At 38.9% G+C, this 17127-nt stretch overlaps 1 protein-coding gene across 1 annotated transcript in view; it reads left to right on the forward strand.

The window, feature by feature from the left end:
• The window catches only part of LOC121874164 (putative phosphoenolpyruvate synthase), a 49103-nt gene extending 35644 nt beyond the window's left edge, over positions 1-13459 (forward strand). The window contains exons 24-33 of the mRNA XM_042378148.1: positions 1395-1550; positions 4476-4535; positions 5131-5231; positions 8432-8539; positions 9018-9137; positions 9805-9883; positions 10685-10819; positions 11144-11246; positions 11537-11611; positions 12045-13459. Coding sequence (XP_042234082.1) covers positions 1395-1550; positions 4476-4535; positions 5131-5231; positions 8432-8539; positions 9018-9137; positions 9805-9883; positions 10685-10819; positions 11144-11246; positions 11537-11611; positions 12045-12151 — 1044 coding nt within the window. The 3' untranslated portion in view covers positions 12152-13459. The remainder of the gene's footprint in view (positions 1-1394; positions 1551-4475; positions 4536-5130; positions 5232-8431; positions 8540-9017; positions 9138-9804; positions 9884-10684; positions 10820-11143; positions 11247-11536; positions 11612-12044) is intronic.
• The last annotated feature ends 3668 nt before the right edge of the window (positions 13460-17127 follow it).

Here is a 17127-nt window from a genome sequence, read left to right on the forward strand (position 1 = left end):
CTAGCTTTAAAACTTACTTTAAATTTTTTGGATGTCAACCAGGACACTGAGACATCAGATAATCATGGCTAACCCATGCAAGTAGGTGACAGAGTGTTGGTGGGACAGAAATAATGTGCCTATCTCTCATAACTATGTCCTGGGATCAAGTCCTGGCCCAGAACAGATGTGGGAAGGGTGTTATCCAGTGTGACACTACCAAACATCACAGATTTTCTCTAGGTACTCTGGTTTCCTCCTGTACTAACACTGGGCAGTAAAGTTCATAACAAAGTAACAAAGAAGAGACCAACCACCCAATCGGATGCTGATAAGCGGTGAAATGGTAACTTGAAAGTGTAGAAAATGGCCATAAAAAGATCATGATTATAATTATGATATACAGTATTTTGTTTAGCTCTTCAATGATTTTTTTTAGGAAGTCCTCAATCTATTGTTTAGCTTATATTTTATCATGTTTTAGCTTTAATAATTTAATTTCCTGTATCACCAGTCTAGCACTACTGAAACACCATTTCCTGTATCACCAGTCTAGCACTACTGAAACACCATTTACTGTATCACCAGTCTAGCACTACTGAAACACCATTTACTGTATCACCAGTCTAGCACTACTGAAACACCATTTACTGTATCACCAGTCTAGCACTACTGAAACACCATTTACTGTATCACCAGTCTAGCACTACTGAAACACCATTTACTGTATCACCAGTCTAGCACTACTGAAACACCATTTACTGTATCACCAGTCTAGCACTACTGAAACACCATTTACTGTATCACCAGTCTAGCACTACTGAAACACCATTTACTGTGTCACCAGTCTAGCACTACTGAAACACCATTTACTGTATCACCAGTCTAGCACTACTGAAACACCATTTACTGTATCACCAGTCTAGCACTACTGAAACACCATTTACTGTATCACCAGTCTAGCACTACTGAAACACCATTTACTGTATCACCAGTCTAGCACTACTGAAACACCATTTACTGTATCACCAGTCTAGCACTACTGAAACACCATTTACTGTATCACCAGTCTAGCACTACTGAAACACCATTTACTGTATCACCAGTCTAGCACTACTGTCACCTACTGAAACACCATTTACTGTATCACCAGTCTAGCACTACTGAAACACCATTTACTGTATCACCAGTCTAGCACTACTGAAACACCATTTACTGTATCACCAGTCTAGCACTACTGAAACACCATTTACTGTGTCACCAGTCTAGCACTACTGAAACACCATTTACTGTATCACCAGTCTAGCACTACTGAAACACCATTTACTGTATCACCAGTCTAGCACTACTGAAACACCATTTACTGTGTCACCAGTCTAGCACTACTGAAACACCATTTCTCCCTGATGGAGCAGGAGATGGCACGGGTGATCGCAGAGAACGAAGAAGCAGAGGAGTTCCTTGCAATGACCTCAGAAGAAGGTCGGGTGTGGATAGAGTCTCACCCCGGCAAGGTTGGTGACACCTTCAGGAACTTCCTCTCCAAACATGGCCACCGCTGCATCAAGGAGGTCAGCCTGAGTCTTTAGCAGGCAGTCTAAGTCATAGGAGGTCTAGGTTCAATAAGGGATGTCAGTCTGGGTCATGTAAAGTCATTCTGGGACTGGGTCATGGAAGGTCAGTCTGGTCATGCAAGGTCAGTCTAGGTCAAAGGTCACTTTTTAGTTAGAGGAGTTTGAGAAATCATCATCCTTGTCAATATGGGTCACTTTTTGTCAAATGTGCAACCTATAGGGAACAAATTGCCCGGGAACTTCACAGGGCACAAAAGGTATGTGCAGGACAGTTATGTACCTTTCATAATTTACACCAACATACCTCCTCTAGTTACATTTTATTGTTCCTCAGTTTCCTCACACAGTTTTGCTATGTATCTTTATTGTATCCTTGAAAAAGAAAAATCAGCATTGATGAACATCAAAATCAGTTACAGTATATACTAGGTTAGGTTGACATTTGGTTGGTTTCAAGTTTTGTAGGGAAACGGGCTCAGTGGAAAATTCTAAGATGTCATGCAGAGCATTGAGGGAACCCTAATTCCAAGGATACCCCATTTTTACAGCTCTGTCAACAGCTGTAGCCACTGAAGAATAATATATTTTCATTGGAATTTGTTTGTTATAAACTTTTTTGTAACATGTCTTTTAGACTAAAAATCCTTATCCTATGACTAATGAGTTGGGGACAGAATTCATGAAAAAAAGCTTGGCCTTCAGTTCTATATGTCTGGACTTTGCCAAGGCTTTTGACAGCGTACCCCTTGAAAGGCTGAAATGTAAACTGGAATGATACACTGCAAGCAGTGTGTGGTGATTAATGGCATGAAATCATTATAGCTATGTACCTGTTACAAGCAGGGTGCCACAGGGCAGTGTACTGGGTCCATTGTTGTTTATTTGTTTGTTTGTTTCATAAATGACGTGCCAGAAGCTATACACTTATCCATACAAATGTTTGCCGACGATGCAAAGTTATTTCGGGAAATAAAGTATCAAAGGGAGTGTGAAGAGCTACATTAAGATTGCCATCAGTTTCAGTAGGGGTCAAAGGAATAGCTGTTATTATTCAGTGTCATGAAATTCAAAAGGATGCACCCAGGTCATACCTACAGTAACAAAGCTTATCACTTGCCCCAACGGAAACCAAATGTGAAAAGGACCTGCAAGAGTATGTTGACAACGAACTGAAGTTCTTGAACCATTGTGAGAGGGTGAATCAAGCAACTAAGCTAGTGGGTTGTATAAGAAGATCATTTAGATATCTAGATGGTCCAACCGTCTCTGGTAACGCTCTTTAGAAGTGAGGTGCTTCCCCATTTGGAGTACAGTACTGCCATCCCTTCTGGTCTCCGAGATATGCTAGATACTGTCAGTTGTTTGAAAACGTCCAAAGGAGGGCCGCCAGACTGGTGTCTTCACTACAGAACCACAGTTACTCAAAGAGATTAGAATGCCTGCAGTTGCCTATCTTATACTATAGTCAGGCACATTATTCAGTTGAGTGTTCATACCTGGAGGTGGCGGATGCCCGCTCCACTAAGGATCACTGCTTAAGGTTGAAAAAGCTAAAGTTTAGAAAACGATCAGAGCAAACTGTTTTGGAACAATCTGCCAGAGAACACACTAGCACAGTTACAGATACATTCTTGAGCCAGTTCTTGGCAACAGTGCATAACAGAAACGTGACTGAGCGCCCAAGTGGCTAACGAGTCGGTCAGTGGCGACATATAAACGTAAATTACAAAAGCACAGAAATAGCATTAATGAAAGCATAAAGAGAGCAAAATTTCACAAATTAGTATTCAATCTGCATCGCAGTCACCTCTGATGCTTGCCTTAGCAATGCTGCAACATCCCCAGCAATGGTGCTATGCCATGGACCTTACGACCTCTACACACTTGCCACACAGCTTCATTTATTTATTTTTGCATATTCTGTATGTAGGGTTGTGTGTGTGTTTGTAACTGAGTGAAAAAAAGAATATGTATATCTACCCAAAAATACAAATTAAAAATACTTTATACCTTTTGATAATTACCAGTATTTCTTTTATTATTATTATTGTTTTTTGTTTTTTTTTGCACTTTCTGTATGTAAGATTGAGTGTGTATGTAACTAAATAAAATATGACAAAAATTAGATCTATCTACCCAAAATTACGAATTTAGAAATAACCATAACATAACATACAGCGGGGCGCCGGTGGTAGAGCGGTACCGCTCTTGCCTTGCAAGCGAGATGTCACTGGTTCGATCCCCAGGCCGGTGGAAAGTTGTTTGGACACACTTCCTAGCCCCCCTTGGTCCCTGTTCACCTAGCAGTAAAGTAGGTACCTGTTGTAAATCGAAAAGTTGCAAATTTGTATTCAGGGAAAGTTGTTGGAGCTTCCAATAACTTGCTGAAAAAAACTTATGACCCTTCAGGCTTCTATGCCCTTGACAAAAAAACCTATGACCCTTCAGGCTTCTACGTCCTTGTCAAAAAAACCTATGACCCTTCAGGCTTCTATGCCCTTGACAAAAAAACCTATGACCCTTCAGGCTTCTATGCCCTTGACAAAAAAACCTATGACCCTTCAGGCTTCTATGCCCTTAACTCATGAGACATAAAGGCAAGCATGAACTTAGCATGCTTCCCAGATAGGCGCTGTAAGCGCTTCTGCGCTTCACCTTGCACAGGATGTAGGGGGTGCCCAATGAACTAAAAAAAAAAGTAAATAAATAAAAATAAAAATAAAATAACATAGAGCATACAGGTGGGGTATGGTTGGAAGTATCCCTGCTTGGCCCATGAATTACTTGGTGCTCATTTTAAAATGGACTTATGGGAGAGTGTAAGTTTAAAAAAGAAGATTAAAATGAAAAATAATGAATGAAGTTTGGTTTATGGCAAGTCAGATATCATACTACCCTTACCTCTCACTTTGTCTCCCACAGTTTGACCTGAGTTCCCTCTCCTGGGGCCTCAACCCCTGCACCCTCATCCACACATTGCAGGTCAGTTCTGTTACAAAAATGTTTTCTTGTAACTAAAGGTGTAAGAATGCATCTAACTGGTTGATTTAAGATGCAGCATAAAAGTTACACTGATACTTTCTTAACTAGATGCATACCCTTATATCTACTGTATAGTAGTTAGGAGACAAAAGTAAAGTAGAGAATCATTAGAAAAAGATTTTGTTCCTTGATTTTTTTCTGATGGTAAGTTATCCTGCTTAGTTAAGATTAGAGTTTCTTTATAACTTGAATGCCATTTTTATATTATACTTTCTTTGCTTTACTTTAACATATTCACCAATTAGGTTAGGTTAGGTTAGGATAGGTAAGGTTAGGATAGGTAAGGTAAGGTAAGGTAAGGTTAGGGCTTATTTGACCAATCATTACTTAGTGCAACTTATACTCATTGTTGTTTGTTGTTCTGAATGGTATGCATGCTTTTGTGTGTGTGTGTGAGAGAAAGAAATAGAGGAACAAGGATGATAAAGATAAAGGGAGGAGCAAAGGAGAGAGAGTGAGATAGGAGAGAACAAGGAAGAAAGAGGGAGGAAAAAATTTAGAAAAAATCTAGAGTGTCATTTCACATACACTTCAGGTGATGGTGAGACACCCCAGCAGCTACAACTCTGTCAAAGAAGAGCTGAATGCACACCAGGCCATAGATAACCTTCAGTCCCCTGTCTCCCATGGCACTAGGTGAGTCAGTCAATCTCTCATGGCACGAGGTGAGTCAATCAGTGTCCCAGTCTTCTTGTAGCCACTCTCTTATCATGATGCTAGAGCCAAGAGCAACACAACTTCTCCCTCATTTGTTGCCAACCATTCCAGCTGCCTTGCCACATGTGCTCCCCTATTATTCCTCCTTCTACAACAAGGCCTTGAGATATATTCATCTGCCTTATCTTTCCCTCTACAAAACACGACAGCATGTTGAGAACATACAGTACTTTTCAATTATAAATATACTGTACATTACTTTGTGAGGAACATCCATTCTCCTGCAATCCAGTTTTTCTTTCACCTTAGTCTTACTGTTTCTCTCTTACCATACACATCTGTATTACAAACCATTTTTATCAGTCTTTCACATTAGAATTTTCCATATAACAGGTTTCTGTCTGACATCTTAAAATCACTTTTATAACTTTTTATATCCTGGCAACAGGAGGCTGCAGTGTTACTAAATACAAATACAATAATGAATTTACAACTGTGACTGGTTCACAGTTAGACAGGCAGTGTATATATATATATATATATATATATATATATATATATATATATATATATATATATATATATATATATATATATATATATATATATATATATATATATATATATATATACACACACACACACAGTCGGCCCTTAACATACACGGGGGTTAGGTAACAGAGATACAAGTGAATGTTAAAAATCCGTGTACTTTTGCTGCCCCCTCCCCATAAAAAAACCCTGGCCCCCCCATGTCCTTATTTACCGTATATACCTGTGTGTAGTTCGAGTTTTTAAGACCAAATTATTTGTCAAAAAATTGGGGGTCGACCTCTAAACGGGTAATAGTTTCGTTAGGTTGAAAAATATTTACCAGTAACTACCAGTAAACAATGGAAACGACGCACCAACGCACCACCAGCTGTGAGTGTCGGTACAGTTGCGAGGGCAGATCTCTTGCGTCATCATAGCAAGCCCAAAGTAGCCAAATGCATGGTATGGTATGCACAGGACGATGTAAAACATAAAGTATTCATTTTTTAAAGTTTATTTATAGATACTGTACATAAATTTTTGTTCATTACATTTGAAACATCAATCTTTGTTAATTAAATTTGAAACAAAAGAAAACTACGATACCGTATTTCTAAATACCGGGTATTTTCATTAAAATATTACATCACAAGTATATTTTACCTTAACTGTGACTGAATGAATATATTCTCAGAAATAAATATGGAAATGTAATATTTTTGCTGAAATGACGTACGTATTACAGTGGAAAGTGGGATAAAATCATGACGAAAACAATGACTTTCGCTTTCTTTCGTTGTTCAAAAGATTTTACCGTGGAACAAACCTGTACTGTACATGTACTAAATGATTACGGTACTTAAATTGTTATGTCTATTGCAAATATAGATTGTTTATACAGGTATTCAAATAAATCACTATCTTACAAGAATCCCAGCAATGTAAGTTATATTCACCCAGGTCGTTTGGGTGGCAAATTATGAGAAGAGCTTAGTCACTCTTAAGTAATGATAAATAAACAGTAGGCCTTCAGTGCCAACTGTCACATCTTATCTCAAATAAATAAACAAACACCACACTCTGTCACCTCACCTCCCGCCCCCCATGCTCGCTGGCTACCTCCCTCCTTGTGTTCCCAGACAAAAGATTGGTGATAACTTTATTCTTTAAGGTGTTTATTTTATATAATATCTCAGACTAAAGTTAGGAGATTATAATTTGCATTGCTGGAATCCTTGCAAGACAGCCAATAATTTGAATATAAACTTCATATATTTTGCTCAAGATATAAAAATGTAGTACATTAGTGTACAATACTGTGTAGTACATTTTATAATACAGTATAAAGTTTTCAACTGTATTTTTGGGTAGATTTACATAAATTTCTTCATTTATTTTCATCCATTTACATGCACACACCGTACTAAAAGAAATAAATGACCTTAGTGCAAAGCTGGAGTGCACATGTACTAATTTCATTATGGTACTAAAATTGTTATGTCTAGTGCAAATTAGAGCATGTTGCTATTCAAATTAATCAGTGTCTTACAAGAATCCCAGCAATGTTAATTATATTCTCCCAGGTCATTTCACTGGCATTTTAAAATGGGAGAAGCATAGTAGGACTGTTAAATAAACACACAGAGACCTTCGCCTCAAACTGTCAAACATATTACCTCAACCCCCCCTCCCACCCCTCGCTGGTTGGCTGGCTCCTTCCCTCCCTCCCTCATCTGCTCAGCCAGGGGTTTATTTAGGCTTACAGTTTTTATCTTATATAATATCTCAGACTGAAGTTAGGAGATTATAATTTGCATTGCTGGAATCCTTGCAAGACAGCCAATAATTTGAATATAAACGTCATATATTTTGCTCAAGAGATAAAAATTGTTGTACATTAGTGTACAGTACTGGTTTTCAGTTAAAAACTGTTGTATTACAATAATATTCCCTCCTAATTGACTTGAATAAATACTTGAATGGAAATATACAATATTTTTGTTGAAACTACCCGCGTTTCAGTGTAAAGTGTCGTAATAATAAATGGTAAACAATTTGCCTTCGGCACTCTGTGTTTCAGGCACGGCGAGCCTCAGTTTATAGGACGTAGAGTATTTTTACTGAAGGTTTTGTTGTTCCAATACCCTCAAAAACTTGGGTCGACCTATAAACAAGGAATATCATAAATTAACGATTTTTTGGTCAAAAATCAGGGTCGACCTACAATGCTGATGTCAACACAAGCGTGGTTACAGCAAGACTGACTGAGTGAGGGAGCGATGTGCTATGCGTGTGTGTGTGTGAGGTAGCGGGAGCGGGCAGTGTCCAGTGTTCGATTAGAATGGCTCGCGATTTGAATGTACTTCAATTACTTCAATGTACAGAATATTCCTCCGGCTGGGCAATCCGCATATTTGCGAATCCGTGTATGCTAAACCCGCGTATGTGAAGGTGCCGACTGTATATATATATATATACTGTATATATATATATATATATATATATATATATATATATATATATATATATATATATATATATATATATATATATATATATATATATATATATATATATATATATATATATATATTGTAGATTATATTTTAACTGGTTTATTATGTTTCATATGTCATCGCTGTCAGACGTTCACTGCAGTTTATGTTGCCAATATGCCGGAAAGCTGTCGTGCAGCGTGAAGCAACCAAGTCCCTCTTCATCAAGGTGATTGACGTACTAAGACGAGCCTACAGGTAATGTGATCTGGTGGACTGTTTACATTTCTGGTCATAAACTTTTATACTGATACTACTATTTTATAGATACAATACAATACTGTACTGTATACCGGTACTGTACTTGTAATATGTATTGATCACCTTAAGAAGCTTTTCATATTATTCAGTACCTGAAACTAAGTATACAGCGCTGCACTAGTGCTACCTCATGCTTACTAAAAGTTGTGCCTTACTATACTCGTTACCTCAGTGACGTTCAACCTGTGGAATACAATTGTATCATTACACTACAGTATTGAGTCAATGCATTATTGTATTGCCTTTATTGCTTCAATATTTTCATTGCTACCCTGTTGTATTACTGTATCCCTATATCACCATTACTGTACTTCTGTATCTTCATTACTGCACCACTGTATCACCATTACTGTACTACTGTATCACCATTACTGTACCATAGAATCATCAGTGTTCTATTATTTTGTCAATTCAGGAAGTTGGGTCAGTTGTTGGTGAGTGAGGGTCGACTGCCTTCCCCTGACTTGGTGTTCTATCTGACACATCCTGAGCTGGGAGTCCTGGTTCAGGGCCCTTCCCCATCTCTTCTGGCCAAGTACGTAACATTTCTCATTCATTATTGTTCAGTTTTGCACCAATTTCTGTCACGAATGATCAGTTCTGTTAAGTCATCTTCACTTCTGATTCTGTTATTAAAGCCTAATTCTATTGATTCTCTTTTTTGTATATGGATCACTCTTGTACTGTTTTGTTCTTTTTTTTTCACTTTTTCTCACTGAGGTTTAGCACTGTTGATTTTAGTCCCCCTTTTTTTGCAATTGCTGTGCAACTTTGGGGACTTATTTTGTTGCATTTAAGGCCATCTTTTTTAATATAAATAAAATAATTATAGTTAAATTATTATGTAAACAATAAGCAAATTATTTAACTTTATCCTCTTTGCCATTGATTGGCTTGTTACCTGCTTGGGCAGTCAGTCACATCTCTCTTACACACTATTGGCAAGTACTGGGCATATACTTGGCATCATGGCCCTTTGAAATACAGTACAGTATACAAATTTATCTCATTTACCCATAGGTTTCATTGGTTGGTAAGGATGGTGGGGGCAATAATGACAACTTCCATAATACTTATCTTTATTTTGAGAAAGAAAAGTTGAAGTACAACAAGCAGTAAAAATATATTTTCCTCCTCTTCAGTTTTATTCTGTAATATTCACTCATGTTACTCTCCACATACTGTAAGCTGTTCTTCCTCAGGGCAATGAAGCGTCAGCGGCTACACCCTACATTGAACCAGATCAAATTTCCTGAGGTCAATATTGGTATTCCAAAGCCTGTAAGTCTCTCTTTCTCTTCCCACTGTAAGGCTGGATAGCCAGAATTGAAAGTTTACACAGACAGTTAAATACCTGTGTGTGTGTGTGTGTGTGTGTGTGTGTGTGTGTGTGTGTGTGTGCATGCAAGATAGAGAGAGAGAGAGATCCCTATGCCTATGAGTCCCCCATAGGAGCAACATATTGTTTTCTCAATTTTTTCTTCTTGTAGGCAATAAATAATTGTTCATCACTTTTTAATTCTGTTCTAATCCATTTTAAACACAAAGGCTTTTGTGTCTTGGTCCATTAAGTTCACACATACCATATACAATACTGTACCTGCATACAGTATTTGTCTTTTATGGATTTTATGGGGTCCAATGTCAAGCATCCTTAAACTCATTTAAAGAATTTATGATGAAAGGTGGCATAATATACCTTGCCGTACGCACTATGCTGTGGTGCTAAATAGGGGAGACATTAAATTATCTTACAAATGCTGGCTTCTGAAATTACATTTATCTTTTATACATTGTATGTACATTTATTTTACTAAATATATATCCATCTATGATTTCCATATTTTGTTAGTTCATATATACAGTACCTTGTCTTATTATGTATTGTACTTTCATTCCCAGTCTTACTGTATTTGGACACTTAGAGGCAATACAGGTGATGTCATAAATCATGTTCTGGTTTGTTGACAGATGATACACATGATGTCATAGATCACATGCTGTTTCTTTACTCCCATTTGATGTGACATCACTTATCATTTAGTGGTTTGTTTATAATGACATTTTCCCTTTTCATTGCAGTTAACTCCAAAGAAGCAAAATGATGTTGAGGTGATGGGTTTGGGTGAAGTCATCATGGGTACACCAGTGTGTCAAGGAGTGGTGACTGCCCCAGCTAGGGTTGTGACTTGTCTCCAGGAGGCTTCAAACATACAGGTTCAGTATACATGGGGGAAAGGGGAGAGAAAGAAAAGTACAAATGACTACAATCCTTTTTTAAATATTAATAATGAATGTATATAACATTACTACATAGCAATACTGTATTCAAAATTATTTTAAATTCACGTGTCCTGAGGGATGCAAGTTAATACTACAGTACAGTACTGTAATGTTAATATAATAATAATAGTACGGTAATTATTATTATTATTATTATTGTAAAAATTTATAAAAATTATGATTAGTGCTGTGCTAGTAGTAATTGCACTAGTAGTAAGTAATGTAAGTAGTAATAGTAATGGAGTTTCCTATCTGCAGAATGGTGACATCCTAGTGACGATGAGCACAGATGTGGGCTGGACCCCCTACTTTCCTCTCCTGGTGGGCATAGTCACAGAAATTGGTGGACTCATCTCCCATGGTAACCCTTCTGGCCTGTTAGCTTAATCTCTGAATTTTTCTATTTTTTCATTTATTTTGGTCATCAGTTTTATCTGTACAGGTATATAAAAAAATATGTGGTGAAAGTTACCAGCTGGGAATGCATCCCCCCCTCTTTACATAAGTACTAATAGGGGAAAATTTACCCGATACACGGGTGTATTTTCAAATTCGTTATTCACAATGACTTTCTGGAATGCATCCCTTGCGATAACTGGGGTATTCCTGTACAGTATATTATTTCTGTTCATGACTACAATTTTATGACAGGAGCTGTGGTGGCCAGGGAGTATGGTCTTCCCTGTGTGGTGGGGGCTGCTGAAGCTACAACCATTTTGCAGTCAGGTAAGGATAACACCCTTCTATTATTTGCCTCTGTAATGTAAAAATTATTATGTCTTCTGTGAACCTGTATTTAAAATGTAATTTTATAAAATTGGTGATACCATGGTGTTGGATGTGCAATTATTGTTTAATCTTTTATCTCACTTTTTTTTTTCAAAGTTCCTTTTTTCATTTGTTGTGAGGTGGCCAAAATCAAGAACACAGACACATTTATATTTTCTCTTCATTTGCTGTTATTCAGTCTTTCTTACTGCAATAATAGATATGTTCTGCCTTGCTACTTCCCTTCTAAAACAAGGTCCCCAAGTATCTGTTTGATTTACTCCCTCTCACATCATAAAACCCAGCATCACCCATTGCAATTGCTATTACACTACTATTATTATTATTATGAATACTGTATACAGATTTATCTTTCTGTAAATACACACAGGTGAGAACATCATATTGAATGCTACTCAAGGTACCATCACCCGCCTTGCCACTCCACAACCACCCACCACCAACCAAGACAACAACTGTTCCCAAGAACAACAATAATTAGTCTACTACCAATGACCACAATTTCACCATTGGCATCAAGAGCAGCAGCTGTGGAAGAGTCATAACCACCAAACAAATGAGAGACCTTACCTTGGTCACAATTCTCAGCTGTGATTCCTAACTGACTGATGGACTGAGAGAAATTTTCTCCAGTCTGTAGCCTGCTCTTGCTGTGGACTCCTCACTGTACCATAGTACACCGGAATTTTCATACATAATGAAGTTCAGGGATTCAGAGTTGTCAGGGCATTGAGTTTTAGGTCTAAAGAGACAATATGAATTGTACCAACTCTGAAACCTTGAACATGACCCCTTAAACTTAGATACTGCTGCAACAAGATGTGTTATGCTGTGCCTTGTCAGAAGTTATTGCTAGTCTTTCAAAAATGGCCACAGGACTCAGATTCTTAGATGTTTGTACAATGAATGTTCATTGTAACTGAAGATCTAGAATGGCACCTTACTGATTTACTTAAACCAAAGACAAAATGTATGTCATCAAGTTGCAACTACAAAATTACCTCAACTACATATATTTACTTATCACCAGACAAATTTATGTTACAGAATCATTTGGAAAAGGTTCTTTACCTTAATTTAGTTTTTTACCAGTGCTAAGTGAATGTGTATACCGTAGGTAAGGTAAGAGTCCCTGTATGATTTTAATCATGTTTGATAGTCAGCCACACCTCACTAGTCAGAATAAGAGTCACAGATTTTTGTCTCAAAGAGGAGGAACCTGAGATAAGAACACCAAAGTTTTCTAGATGCGTTAGACTATGAATATTCCTTTCCCCATACAAACTTTTCTAACATATCAAAGGAAAGAAGGCTAGACATACTAATGCTATTTTATGGTTTATTCCTAACAATCTCTTGGGTCTACTATGCTGGACAGTGCTTCCCGTGCACTTTCTAAAAGGAATAAAAATGTTTTCATATGTTGTCAATCTTGGTAATTGAATTCAGCAACTGAAGTGAAAGGTTGTTCAGATTCTGATTATTTTCCCATCCTAACATCTTGCCAAAAACCTTTACTTTCATTTACTATACTGTACTTAATTTACTTTATTCTCTTCACCACTTGTCAGCTTACGAGCCATTTGGGTGGTTTGTCAATTCACTGTTAGCAAGTATTGGGCATGTACTTGCTCTTGAATGTACCTGAGCACATTCTAGCATTTGCCAAGTCTGGACTTGAAGCTGCTCACACTTCGTGCTTACTTTTATCCTCTTCACCGCTAATCGGCTCGTTAACTGTTTGGGCGATCGGTCACGTCTCTGATTACTTTTTTCTTTTTTTTATCCTCTTCACCAAATGATCGGCTAGTTAGCCACTTGGGCGATCAGTCACGTCTCTGTTACGCACTGTTGGCAAGTACTGGGCATGCACCGGCTCCTGAATGTACCTGAACCTGCTCCAGTGTTGGTCAAGTCTGGTCTTAAAAGAGCTCACACTCGGTACTGTCACAACACTCTCTAGTAGATTGCTCCAAGAGTTCACAACTCTCACTCCGAAAAAGTTTGCCCTCACAGTTCTCTGGACTTGCGGCTTCTTCAATCTTGAGCTGTGACCCCTTGTGGGGCGAGCGTCCGCCAGCTCCAATTAAGTACACTCGACTGAGTAGTGCCCCTTGAGATGCTTATACACCTCAATTAGGTCTCCTCTTCCTCATCTGTAGTATAAGCTAGGCAAGTTCAGGTGCTCCAATCTCTCAGGGTAGTTGAGGTGCCGAAGTGCAGGCACCAGTCTGGTGGCCCTCCTTTGAACATTTTCAACCAACTGACAGTTCCTAGCATATCCCAAGAACCAGATGGGGTGACAGTACTCCAGATGGGGAAGCACTTCACTCTTGAAGATCGTTACGAGGGACGGACCGTCTAGATATCTGAACGACCTTCTTATAAGACCTAATAATTTATTTGCCTCATTTACCTTCTTCTCGCAATGGCCCGAGAACTTCAGCTCATTGTCAATATACATACCTAGGTCCTTCTCACACACAGTCTCAAATAGTGCAGTTTCTTCATCCCGTTGGGACATATGATACGCCTCCTTACCGTTGGTATGCCCCAGGTGCATCCTCTTACACTTCGTGACATTAAATCTCAGCAGCCATTTCTTCAACCATTCTTGGAGCTCAGAAGATGCTTCTGGAGCTCTCCACAGTCCGCTTGGTTCTTGATTTCCCGAAATAACTTGGCATCATCAGCAAACATTTGTATGGAGGAGTGTACAACGTCAGGCATATCATTTACGAAACAAACAAACAACAGCGGGCCCAATACACTGCCCTGTGGTACCCCGCTTGTGACAGGTACGGATGATGATTTCGTGCCTTTAATCACCACACACTGCTTGCGGTCATGTAGAAAGTCTTTTATCCATGCTAGGGCATTTCCCCAAATTCCATACCCTTCCAGTTTGATTTTCAGCCTTTCGTGGGGTACACTGTCGAAAGCCTTGGCAAAATCTAGGTATATATTGTCGATATTACCACCCTGTTCCAGAATATGGGTCCAAATATCCAATACCTTGAGCAATTGCGTTAAACCGTGTTGGCAATCCCTTACAAGGTTCTTTCGTAGTCTATGTTCCATCGCGGCATCTCTGATAATACTCTCAAGTACTTTACATATTCTGCTGGTCAGGCTCACCAGTCTATAGTTGTTATTGGAATGACAATCGCCCTTCTTGAAGATAGGACTCACATAAGCCACTTTTCATTCACTGGGGACCTTTTGTTTATCCAGGCATTTACAAAACAGGATCTTCAGGGGCTTGGCAAGCTTGTTGCACAACTCTCTTAGCACTCTAGGATGCACCATGTCAGGGCCGGGACTCTTATGGACCTTTATCTTTGACAGTTTATTTCTAATACCCTCTTCTGTGAACACAATGTGAGTCAGTGCTGTGTAGAACCATCTGACCTCAAACGCTGGAAGGTTAATCGCATCTTCTCTTGTGAACAATGAGGAAAAGAAGCTGTTCAATGCCTCGGCTTTATCCTGGTCAGAATCTGCGTGACTACCATCTTCAAGCCTCAGGTCTGATACTCCTACTCGCATTTTTAATTTCGACTTTGCAACCAGCCTCGGGAACTCATTTTCAGCCCTTCTACACTCTATCTTTGCTTGGTTTCTGGCTCTTGCATACATACTCCTGTCCTGTTCATCATTTGACCCAACCTATGTCTTGAATTTCTGGGTTTTCTTCTTAACTTTGTCGACTGCCGCATGGTTCATGTGTAGGGATCCCCTCGTATTCCTAGAGGCACTGGGTTTGGTCTTGGGTATATATTTATCGATCAAATGGGTCACTTTACTAGTTATGATATTCAGCGTAGTGTCTGAGTTCTTGTGCCTTAATGAATCAGGCCAGTGGATACCCCTCATCTCTTCCCTCATCCCGTTGTAATTCCCCTTGTAATATTTGCACCTTGGCCTGGTCTTATCTTGAACTAGGTAACAGTTAAATCTGAATGACAACACTATATGGTGACTGGTCCCAACTGGGGCAAGGTGTTCCAGTTTGGCCACCATACTCTCCTCGTTTGTTATGATGAGGTCTAGTGGCTTGGGTGTTTGCTCCCCTCTGTAATGTGTCGGGTCTCTAACATGTTGGAACAGAAAATTATCTCTCAGAGTTTCTACAAAAAGAGTAGCAGGGTTATTCAAGTCATTTGGGGTGAACTCGTTTCTCCAGTCGATGTCGCCATAGCTAAAGTCCCCCATGATAAGGAGGTAGCCATGGTTGATCATCGCCGCATTGTCTATTAAGGCTCTTAAGTTTCTTTGATTTAGTGGGCCACAGATTGGGGATCTGTAGATACACCCGACAATAAGTAAGTCCCTTCCGTTTAGTTTAGTTTTACACCACTTGGACTCTTCAAAGACATCCTCTCCCTGTACCCTCAACTGGCTGGCTCTAAGGTCTTGCATAGCATAGATAACCACACCCCTCTTGCAAGTTTCTTGACAAAGGTTCGTAAATGAGTCATATCCAGCAATACTGAACTCACATTCCTCTGGGTCGATTCTCATGTTCTTGTACTACAGTTCTATTACTACTACAATATCTGGTTGGTGTACCTTCAGTAGTGTTTCAAACTCCTCTCTCTTATCAAGAAACGTGTCAGTATTAGTGTACATGACATTCAAGTCAGAATTAGTTCTCGGTAACGTCTTTGTTCTTAGTAGTAACCCCCCCCTCATTCTCAGAAGCTGCAGCATTTGCTGAGTACACTGTACTTTACAGGGTGTGGTTAGAAATGTCATTGTTTACAAGGCGCTCGCCTCCTCCCGGCTGATAGGCGGAGCTGGTGCCACCTCCCGGGTGGGGGGTAGAGCGGGTGAAGGGTGCGCTGCTGTTCCCTGGCCCTGTGATAGTATTCTCAGGTAGGTTGCTTCAGGATTTACAACTCCTTTTCCAAAGAAAAGCTCTTGACATTATTCAGTACAGTACTGATAACTTCTTTACCATGATCCTGTGACTTCAAATAGGGTGGCCATCTCTAAGGATATCCGGAGTTAAGAGATGGCCATCTGACTATATTATAGTCAGTATCCTCACATCTTCAGTTTTGAGAAATATTCTTTATGTGAACCTTTGTGTGATTTATCAAAATCTATGAACAAAAATGCACTCTCATGCTGGATTGTCCTCATTTTAAATATTTAATTTTTAATCACCCTACACAGGTATACAGTACCACTATGTGAGACTGAACAAGAACAAATATTACAATCAATTTTTTTTGTTGATCCTGAAAGAGTGTTTATGAAATGTTTTAATATTCTCCTTATGAACATGTTAATATATTGATGACCTATCAATGTGTTTATAATATATGTTTAATCCTTTCTACCCCAGCTGTTAATCTGGGATTCACCTACAGTACATTTTTATAGTCAGTCCACCTGTGTGAACATTAGTTCCAGCAGAGGAGCAGTACACCTTGACTGTTGGTGGT

Source organism: Homarus americanus, unplaced genomic scaffold (assembly GCF_018991925.1).
Source record: "Homarus americanus isolate GMGI-L3 unplaced genomic scaffold, GMGI_Hamer_2.0 scaffold49667, whole genome shotgun sequence".
Lineage (NCBI taxonomy): Eukaryota > Metazoa > Arthropoda > Malacostraca > Decapoda > Nephropidae > Homarus > Homarus americanus.